General features: G+C 47.2%; 1 protein-coding gene across 15 annotated transcripts in view; it reads right to left on the reverse strand.

Moving 5' to 3' along the window:
- Nucleotides 1–1982, reverse strand: part of Rbfox2 (RNA binding fox-1 homolog 2) — a 249525-nt gene extending 247543 nt beyond the window's left edge. For 3 of the 15 annotated variants that reach the window (XM_035440735.1, XM_035440739.1, XM_035440738.1), the window contains exon 1: nucleotides 1346–1975. In XM_035440735.1, coding sequence (XP_035296626.1) covers nucleotides 1346–1519 — 174 coding nt within the window. In that variant the 5' untranslated portion in view covers nucleotides 1520–1975. Of the gene's footprint in view, nucleotides 1–1345 lie in introns of all 15 variants that reach the window. The other 12 variants (XM_027403906.2, XM_027403895.2, XM_027403888.2 and 9 more) reach the window with 9 other exon arrangements.
- Nucleotides 1983–11198: the final 9216 nt, after the last annotated feature.

An 11198-nucleotide genomic window follows, 5' to 3' on the forward strand; every position in this document is an offset into this window, starting at 1 on the left:
AAATAAAAGCCAGCAAACAAAAGAATTCAAAAATAAACACCCAGGGAGTCCTTTTTAATTAAACCAACTGAGGTTACAGTGTGGGTTCTGCAAAGGAGACAAGAGGCTCACAGCAAACATGCCAGGCTTTAAGTACAGCTCCTTCCCTGCCACAGGAAGTCAGGCAGAGCACAGGAAGTCTTCAGCGCTGCAGAGATTTCCACGAGTGGTGTAATGGAGAGAGCACAGGAATAGGAATGAAACCAGCTATCGGGTTGGGTTTAGTCAAGTCCCTAGTCTTCTCTGAACTTTTAATTCCCTATCTATAAAAATGAGGTTGTTAAAATATGCTGGAATTTGAGCACACCCTTTCCCACCACACACACAAAAGGATGCAAAGTACCGACACTTCACTGAAAGTGCACATCAGCTATTCCGAGTAACTCTTCTAAGTGTATTAGATTGAGAAGCCCTAGTGGTCCCTTCCATCTCTAACATTCTATGGTTCTAAAAGAATTAAACAGCATCCCATTGCTGCTGAGTGAGCCTCTCCATTTCACAACCAATATTTTCTAAACAGAGACCAAATCCTAAAGCCTATAAAAGATTCATGCCCTTCCTCAAACTAAGTAGTAACCCACAGCATCAATATCTTTGCCACCCCCTCATCAGTCAGCTTACCCTTGAGGGCACAACTCAGAAACCAGTGACCCAACAACCCTATAGATTTTCTTTTCTACTCCAGGACACTAAGGAACTCGCCCTACGAATGTAGAATGCAACGGGTAAAGCACTGGAAGGGCATGCCCAGTGTCTGTCTCCAGACTTATTAGCACGTTGCACAAAACTGAGACTGAACACCACGGTGCCTCCACACTACCAAACTCCGCGGACTTCTCAGGACTCCCTGTGTAACTGATTGAACCCGCAAGCTAAGCCACATCCCCTTTCGGCTCTTTCCAGGAGTTGGCTGGCTTTTCAGTCTGTCCACACATGCCGCTCCCCTTTTCCCATCCCAGTGTGCCCAGGGAAAGCCAAAGGCTCCCCATTCTTCTCGGGAGCTTTCCCACTAGCTTCCCTCGTTCTCGACTCGGCCCAACAGCTCTCCTCTGGACAAACAGATCCAGGATGCCCAACTTCTCAAGGAACTGGGGACGAGTTTAAGAAACAGACTGCATCCCGATCCTGTTCAATCCCCCAACTCCAACAGGAAAATCCCACTCCCTCGCGCTGCCTGCGGGGCCCCCTTAGGAGCACAGCCCCTGCACCGGGCCCCAAGCCCACTCTCCAGCCAGGCCCACCCGGCGCCCCGAGGCCCGAGCCCGCCGCGGCCCGCCGTCACCGGGCGCCCGTCCCGCGCGGTCACCTGCATCCCGCCGTCGGCCGCCTCCTCGGTGCGCGGCCGCTTGCTCAGGCCGGGCTCGGGTCCGTCTGCCCCCGCTCCGGGCACCGGCAGCTCCAGCTCCGACTCCCGCTTCATGCCCCGAGCAGCGGCACCGGGCCCGAGCTGAGGCGGCTGCTGCTGGCCGCCTTCCGCCATCCGCCCGCGCCCCCTTCGCCTCCGGGAGCCGGGCGACCCGCGACAGGCCACCTCCCCCTGGGCCTTGGAGCCGACAGTCGCGACAGGCGGGCGCGCGCGCCGGCCCCCCGCGTGCGTGCGTGCGTGCGCGCCGGCCCGGAGTCCCGCTTCGGCTTCGCTACCGCTCCGACTCAGGCTTCGGCTTCGGCACCGGGTCGGCTCCGGCTTGGCTTCGCGCCGGCCGCTCGCTCGCTCGCTCGCTCGCTCGCTCTCTCTCTCGCTCGCTCGCAAGCGCGTGCGCGGCTCCCTCCGTCCCTTGGTCCTTCAGTCCCGCGCTCTTTCACCACTCGCCGGCTGCGCGAGGAAGGGGGCGGCCCGGGCTCCCTGCGTGGGGAGGGCTGTTTATTTGGGAGGAGGAGGAGCGCGAAGCCGCAGCCAGCTCACTGGTCGGGATCCTCCGTCCCGCCACTGTGGCAGCACCGGGAAGGCGGGGAGAGAGAAAGGAGGGAGAGAGGGAGGGACCTGGATGTGTGGGATTCGGGCCGCCCGCGCGAGAGGAGGCTGTGGTGAGGGGGCGTGGCTACGCCCCTCGGCAATCGCCGCCGCCTCCGCGCGGGCAGCCCGCGGGAGGCCATGAAGGGATCGGAAAAGCTCGGGAATCTCCGGGATGCTCTGGGAGGCAAGGATCGGGAAGGGTCCGCCTCTTTTAGGGCGGCGGCCGGAGCGCGGAACTGGAAGGACCCGGGTACGGGGCAGCGACTCAGGCTAGAGGTATTAGTTGTGCGAAGTGGGTGACCTGTTCTCTCCCGTCTGGCTGCCTGCGATTTGGGGAGCAGACGGGCGCTCGGCGAGAGGAGGGTCTCTTTGCCTGCTTCCTCTCCTGCCCAAGAACGGAGAAGTCCAGGAATGAAGACTTTCATATATGCTTTTCTATGAATAGAATGATCGCATTCCTGATGATCTTAATAATGCTCGATGTTTATAAGAGCTTTACGGTTTACACAATGCAATCGGGACCCGTTTTCAGTCCAATGGAAGAACCTGGATTTTTTCAAGTCTTGGAGCTGAAACGTGCTCGGTCCAGATCACATTCTCTTGTTTTTACTCTTTGCTGCTTGAGTAGCCGCTACCTCACTGTTTATCAGCTTCGTGCCGTTAGGTTTGTCCAGTAGTTTTTTTCCTGCCTGGCTGTAAATAGAAGCTGCATCTGCCTCCCTGGGTCCCATACTGTGACATGTACATCGTGAGGGAATGTTGCACAATAGCCTAGCTTCTAACCTTTCCCTCGCTTGCTACTTTAAACAAGTTAGTTTTTCTTTTTGGATCCTTACTGCAGTATCTGTAAAAATAATCCTTTGAGTCAGTGGTTCACTTGGTACCTTTCCAACACCTCCCATTTCCATATTTGTCATTTGATAAATTTCACTTTTCACAAATAGAGGCTGCTGCTGGCATCCAGTGAATAGAGGCTGGGAATGTTGTTCAAAACTCTCCTGTGCATAGGACAGTCCCCACAAGAGAGAGTTGTCCAAACCAGAATGTCAATAATTCAGAGATTGAGAAACCCTGGGTTAGATGATTTCTGAGGTCACTTGCAGCATGTCTCTGACTTGGCCTTTGAACTTGAATTAAACACCTAAAAATGGACAGAGTGGTGAAGATCTGTGTCAGAGTCAGACCAGCTTAATGAGGCCCAATGTGCAGGCTAATTGGAAAAGACTATACAACTTGCCTTGAAGCTGGGTTTTCCTACTGATTACATTGTATGTTTTTAGGCTGCAACATTGATACCTTAGAAGGTCTTGACACCTTATAAAAGGAAGCCAATTAGTGACTCTTGTCCCTCAGCCTCTACACCTAAAATTAGCCTAACAATTGTATTTTTAAAGGAATTGTTATGAAGATCAAATGAGTTAACAGCATTAAGAGCTTTGATCGTGTTAAGATTTGAGTTACAAGTGTCCTCCAAAGGCTCATTTGTGGCAAGTATTGGATCATGAGAACCTACTTACTAGGGCCTAATGACCTACACAGTGAATTAATGCATTGATTGATTCATAATTGGGAGGTATTAAAGGATGGTAAAAACTGGAAGGTGAGGACAGATTGGAGGAAGTGGGTTGCTGGAACCATGATCTGAAAGCCTGTCTCTAATCCCCAGCCTCTTCCTCTGTTTGTCTCCAACCTTCTCCAGTCTACCTGGAGGTAAGTTAGTTCCACCACAGAATCCTTGCTGTGGTGTCATTTATGCCTCACCACCCTCATTCAGACCCAGGAGCCACAGAGTGACCAGTACCTAAAATGAGACAAAACAAATCCTTCCTCCTTTACATTGTTTTCTCAGATACTTTGTCACAGAGACTAAAAACTAACCAACAAGTTCAGAATAGCCAGTGTAAGCATGTGTTAGTAACTAACATTGCCACTGTGAATTTTGTTGCTGGGTTTTTGGGTTTTGATTTTGGATTTTTGGGGGTTTTTTGTTTTTTGTTTTGGTTTGGTTTGGTTTTTTTTTTTTTGGTTTTTCGAGACAGGGTTTCTTTGTGGCTTTGGAGCCTGTCCTGGCACTCGCTCTGGAGACCAGGCTGGCCTCGAACTCACAGAGATCGCCTGCCTCTGCCTCCGGAGTGCTGGGAATAAAGGCATGCACCACCAATGCCTGGCGCCACTGTGAATTTTAATTATTTTTTATTTGGGTGTTTGGAGGGGGCACACAAGCAGGTAGGCATGTGAGTGCAGGCATTTATATGCCACAGTACACATGTGGAGTTGGTTCTATCCTTCCACTGTAGGTTCCTAGGATCAGGATTTCTCAGCAAGCACTTTTACCCTCTGAACCATCTCACTGGCCCAGTCATTATGATTTTGTTCACATTGTAAGTCAGATCAACCAAATAAATGTTCTTTATCAAAATCAAAAACGGCCATTACCACTATTTTTGAAAGCTATTAAGTGCTTTGTGCACAATGAGCTAGCATGATCTCTTTTAATGGGTAGATAGTCTTGAATAATCCATTCAAGGAAGGGCACTTAGTCCAACTTAATGGGCATATGTCCTTTTCATACTGACAAAAAACCCTGCTGGCTCTGACTGTGGCAGTTAGCAGACACAACAAGAGTGAGAACCCCAGCTGAATTTTCAAGGGTGACTCCAGGAGAGCTGCAGTGGCCCATCTTGCCTTCAGATGACTAGCAAAAGAAAAGAGTTAATTATTATTGAGGTTGCTACATAAGGTGGCTTGGATGAGGCTACATAAGAGTCAGATGGGACAAAGCTCCGAAAGTGACCCAAGGGTGTAACCACGAATGTTACAATTATTCATTTTTACTAAGCCTTACATCCCTCCTTTGTAAGATGACAATAATAACAATCATGATGTTTTTCTGAGCATTAAATTAAAGCATTTAATAGAATGCCTACTGTAGTAACTGCTTAATAGGCAGTAATTATTTGCCATCTAATTTGTACAATGCCAATAAGCTACTGGCCAGGATCTCATGGATCTGGGAGTGGAACCCCAGACATCTGTCTTTTGTTGTTGTTGTTGTTTTGTTTGTTTGTTTTGTTTTTCGAGACAAGGTTTCTCTGTGGCTTTGAAGGCTGTCCTAGAAGTAGCTCTTGTAGATCAGACTGGTCTGGAACTCACTGAGATCCTCCTGCCTCTGCCTCCTGAATGCTGGGTTTAAAGGCGTACGCCACCAATGCCAGGCCCCAGAAGTCTCTTAACATGACTATTTGTACCACCTAAGTGGAAGCCCACCCGCCTGCCAGCTCATCGTGCTTAGCTGGACAGATCCCACTTAAGTCAAGAGTCTCCTACAGGTAGTATCTCACAACAAACAGATGGAGCCTAATCCTGTCCATTCAACCATGATAGCTTGAAGGAAAATCCCTAAGCACATAAATGGTTGGTTTCTTGAATATTTTTTTTTACTTGCTAAACTGCTATCTTTAGAATAATTCTTTCTTCCCTACCTGCTTTGCCAAAATTCTGTCATCTAAAGAATGTCAGATCCTTGAGAAATAAGATTTGGGAGCAGAGCTGCTTATCACTTATAGCTACTCAAGTAGTACCCAAGTCCCTAAGAAGTAGAGCAGTGAAGTGGAGGAGTGTTTGGATGATTTGGAACCAAAAGAAACAGCACTATCCTTTGCAAGCACATATAAAGCATTTAGGGACCAAGAAAAGACTAGAAGGGGGTTGGAAAGACATCTCACCTGTGAACAGCATGTGCTGCTCTTCCAGAGGACCTGGGTTTGATTTTCAGCACTCACAGGGAAGCTCACAACTGTCTGTAACTCTAGTTTCAGGGAATCCAACACCCTCTTCTAGCCTTCAAGGACAATATACACACACACGGTGCATAGACATTTATGCAGACAAAAACAGGTATAAGGTGAAAATAAATAAACTTAAAAAAAGAGAAAAGACTGGGACACAGCAAATACAACTAACTGCAAAAGACCCCTGGTTGCTTTCTTACGATCTGAAGCTTCTTGTCTGGAAATAGATACATTGTATAACAGTCTCCTCCAAATACAAAGATTCCATCCTGAAGGTTGAAATCAAAAAGTAAACAACTGCTAGGTCTCAGAAAGGTCCTGAAACTTAAAAGATCCACAGTGCCCCTCCCCCAAGGCTATCTAACCAGTAGGATCCCCAGAGATTCTCTGACCTATGGAACTGCCTATAAGTCTGGCAATGAACTGCAGGTATGCAGTTTATGTGAGTCATCACCCATGCTAGAATGGGCTTTTCTTTGATGCACCTGCCTTTGAGTTGTCCATGTTGCTGAGGTAACCCCTCATCCACGCTACTGTAACTAGCCCTTATAAACTTAATGGCTCACAAGCTAGATCTGGGTGGAATTGTTTCTTTGTTCTGTCACTTATGCCCTGTCTGGGGTGAATAGACATGTATTCACATCACCCCAGGAAAAGTCACCCAACAAAGCATGAAAGAGTACAGAAGACAATAACATTAAAGACTTTACAAGATGGGGAGCCAGCTCCATGGTTAAAGCACCTGCTGCACTAGTGTGAGGGCAAGAGTTCAGATGTGAGCACGACAGCCTGCCTACCTGTAATTTCAGCACTCCAGAGGCAGAGACAAGAGATACCTGGAGTGAGCCTAGCCAGACTAGACTTACAATGAACTCTGAATTCTATTGAGAGCCCCTGCTACAAAGAATGAGGTGGAGAATAACAAAGGAAGACCCTCAGGCCTACACACACACACACACACACACACACACACACACACACACACACACACACACACACACACGGGTTCACATACCAAACACCCATATGTATGCATGAGGCAGTAAATTCTTTTTTTATTGTTCCTTGGCCTTTCAGCTAATATCAAGTGCAGTACCTGTTCTTATTATAATATCTAGTGCACCCTCTGAGGACAGTAAAAGAATTTTTGGAGTACGGAAATAGACTGCACACTTGCTTGGAAAAAGAAAGAGAAAAAGAATTTCCTAGGAAAAAAATTTAACTGGAGAAATTACTGCTTTCCTGACATCTTTTCATCTATCCGTTTAACAAATTATGGACAGGCTTCTCAAATACCAAGATGATTAAAATTTGTTCTTAGTCCCAAACAGCCCATCATACAGGAAGAAAGAATGAACAAATAAAGATCTAATTGCAATTCATCATGATTGGAGTTCATCTCTCACAGCAGGCAAGAACACAGACAGACTCTGGCATCAGCTAGACATGGTTTTAAATCTGGCTTCCTTACAGTTCAATTTGTGCAAGAATGTCTGCATTGGTGATGAACAGTTTGCCTTTTTTTGTCACATACACTGCCCAACATCCACTTTCTTACTTACAAAATCACAACTTCGTTCAATCTTCCCAGCCTTGAAAAAGAAAGAAAGGAAGGGAGGAAAGGAGGGAGGGAGGGAGGGAGGAAGGGAGGGAGGAAGGGAGTAGTGAAAGGTGGAGAGCCTGGCAAGGGTAAGATGTCTCAGCAGGGAAAGGCAAATTACTCCTAAGCCTGATGACCTGAGTTTGATCATCAGGACACACATGATGGAAGGAGAAAACTGACTCTCCACACCGTCCTCTGATCTCCACATGCACCAACACACACACACACACACACACACACACACACACACACACACAATATAATGGAAAAAGAAAGGAACAAAGGAGGCAAGAAAGGAGGAATTCCAGGCTTGCTGGCAGCTAAGGACATCCATGTAACATGGTTGTGGCCCTCAAGATGTACATAGGCGATAGCATTCTTTCTCAACTAATGAGACAAAACTATGAGAAGGAAAAGAATTTTGTTCTTTATCCTTGTGCCTGCTAGAATACAAACTGGGGAAACAGCAGTCAGCTGTCCCTGCATCAGCAAAGCAGCATTCTGAGAGTGGTATTGGAGAACCACCAGACCTACACGAGCCTGGCTACCTGTAATTCATTGTTATTTGAGAAAAGGAAGCTCGAATTTGGCTAAGACACTGTGGATAGATTTCAACATGCAGTCAGCCCAACTCAAGTCCTAACTGATAGGATCTATAAACAGGATAAAGGTAGAGTCTCCCCTGGGGTTTCTTTTGAGCATTAAATAATGCATGGAATGCAGTGAGCATAACACCTGGTTCCCAGACACTGAATGAGTGGTACCAAAGACCTTTTACTCATCACTATGCCTCTCATTCTTATTAACATGATTGTCGAATGTGCCCAATCCAAGAGGACTGCAGAGTTAGATGCTACTTCCCCAGCTGGAGGAGATAGAACAATTTTCACCCAGAATGCTACATGTAACTGGGTCTTTAAAGATGAACAAGTTTCCAGGCAATGGTTGATTTTTTATTGGGGGAGGAGGGTTGTTTTGTTTCTACATTTCTGTGTTTATTTTGTGTGTGTGAGGCCTAAGGACAACTTCCCAACTTCATGTGGGCGGGGCCAGGGCCATCAAACTCAGGCTTGAAGGCTAGGACTTTAACTCACTTTGCCACCCTGGCAGCCCCAGGCTATGGTTTCAGATGAAAGAAATAAATTCTTGAGTCTGCCTTTCCTCAGTAGGAAATCAGGTGCTATCTGTTTGGCTCAGGAACAATGGCAGTGGTCTTCAAATAAACAAAGACTATAGTGAAAGGCAAGTGGCCTTTCTGTCTGGAAATGGGGACCAGAGTGTCCATCCACAAGACTCCTAGGAGATCACAGCTCTTAAGAAAGATGGGTTCAAACTAGTTAATTAACCCAGTCCCTTGGTTATCAACAGTCATGCACAACCTGATGATGTATGTCTCTCTTAAGCTCTTAGAGAACATGAACTTGACTTAGTCCTCAAACCTAGCAGGGACACAGAATATAGATTTTGTGAGATTACCACAACATGTAACAATTCCAACAATCATAAACATATTTAAAAAGGACACCCCAGTGGGCCAGGTAAGCTCAGTGGTACAGTCAGGTCTAAGATCCTCCCCAAAATAGGTAGAGACACCCCCCCCCTCAGAGCAGGTACCCCTAGACTGCAGTCCTAACTGTATACCCCTCTAAACAGAAGTCTCAGCGCCCAAGCCACTCCATCTCCAGAACTGACCATCTCTCTAATCAGAGCCAGAACAGGGCATATAAATAGAAGACTGCTGTCTATGATAAAGCCTTCATTTTTCCAAAAAAAAGAAAGGTAGCTAATACCCTTGGTAATTCAGCAGCCAGAGGAAGTGGAAGCAACTCCTGCCGTGTGGCTGGCAGATCCCAAAGCAGGTTCAGAGTCTAATGAGAAATTGAGTTCAGCTAAAAAGGACCAGGAGATGCTTAAGCCTCATTAGAACTGTAAAAGCAACTGTTCGAACGCAAGCCCTCTATTGACTCTGACCTCGATTCCCAAAGTCCTCTCTGCTTGTGGCATTATTGAACCTGGGTTTTTCCTATAGGCCAGGACCTTGCCAACCCTTTCGCCCTTCACATAATGTGTTTGTCTGGTTTCTATTTCTGTAGTTTGATGAAGGATGATAGCAGGGTATTGAGCTGTTGTTTTTCATTTAGTGCAGTCTCCACCCTCACCCCACCCCCTGCCCCCTACCCTGCTCTTAAGTCATGTTTTCATTGTCTGATTTGTGCCTGGCCCTAGGTTTTTATTGCTTCCTCACAGAATGGAGGAAAGCCTTACTTTATTCCATTTTCTTGGCGCAGCTATACATAGCCTCGTGTACCTGTCCTTCCTGGAGAGAATTACGTGGTTTCAATACTGGGGATGACCTCAGAAGGGAAGGGCAGGGAAGCATAGATATTTGCGGAGCCCCTCATGAACAGCAGCCCTGAACTAGTTTTGTTTGCCTTTCTCTTTTTGCTTTTAGTTCTCACAAAAGGTCTGAGAAGTAGGCAGCATTATGTCTCTTTTTATAAATGAAAAAATGGAGACCTAGAGAAATGAAATAACCTGTTCAAGGTCACATGGGGTAATTAATGACAAAGATACTCCTATTCCTTTATCCCGTTTCTGTCCCTTCCAGTGCAGCCCTGTCTTTGTGTGTGTGGACTAAGGGCAAGTATGTGCATGCTTATGTGTGGAGGTCAGAGGTGAATCTTGACACATAGTCTCTCTCTCTTTTTTTTTTTTTTGTTTTTTGAGACAGATAATATCACTATGTATTCTTAGCTGGCCTGGAACTTGCTACAAGGACCAGGTTTGCTGCAGACTCACAGAAATCTGCCTGCCTCTACTGCTCAAGTGTATCCCACCAGGTCCCACCCAGGTATTCCGCTCCACCATCCCAGTGTCAGGGCTGGGAAGTGTGCACTGCCATGTCTGGTTTTGGTCTGTTTGTTCTTTGATGTGGGTTCTTGAGACTGAACTCATATCCTCCTTACTGACTGAAGCATCTCACCAGTTCTACAGACACCTCTTTAAGGAAAAAAAGAGACCAAAAAGGTTTAACATTTATTCTCAGAAACAGATTTTAAGTGTCTTGATCAAGCTCTGCGCTGGTGGCGTGGGCTCCTGAGCTTTTTGAATCAAGGCTCGAGGTCTTTGTTATCTTCACTGTCCCTGCTGGCCTCTGCTCAAGTGTCATCCTCTGGGTTCCTATCTGGCTGTCAGTAGCAATCCCATCAGCCTTCACTGAGATGGCTATCTGATCATCAGTCCTTGATCCATGCAGGTTGCTGCAGTCAAGGGCACAGAAAAATATCATGGCGTCCTCCACATGCTCTGGGACCTTGGGATTCCAAGCTGCTGACTCAGGCAGACACGTAGGCATCTCTGCTCTCAACACCTTGGTGGAGGGAAACTGCTGGACTGCTACTCCAGAGACCCTGAAGAGCAAGAACGGAAAGCAGGGGCTCCTCACCTCTCAGATGTCACACGGACCTGGAGTGCTGACTCTCCCTCTGGCCTCTCTGAGGCTCCCTGTAGAGGACTCAGGCATCAGTACCCTAGGACTCCGGATTAAGAGGTAGACAGATCTTTGTGAGTCCAAGGCCACCCAGATCTACACAAGAGTGAATCAGCCTGAAAGAGAATTATAGCTCACACCTTTAATCCCAGGACTCATGAGAGGTATATAAGACAGGAGCAAGGACTCAGTATCAGGCATTCATTCTCCAGCCACACTGAGGAAAGGCAGCAGTCTGAGGCTTGGTGAAGAGCTCGTGCATGGATCAGCCCTTTCAGCCTGAGATAGAGGTGAGAGCTAGTGGCTGGGTGCTTTGCTCTC

Source organism: Cricetulus griseus, chromosome 2, assembly GCF_003668045.3.
Source record: "Cricetulus griseus strain 17A/GY chromosome 2, alternate assembly CriGri-PICRH-1.0, whole genome shotgun sequence".
NCBI classification, from domain to species: domain Eukaryota; kingdom Metazoa; phylum Chordata; class Mammalia; order Rodentia; family Cricetidae; genus Cricetulus; species Cricetulus griseus.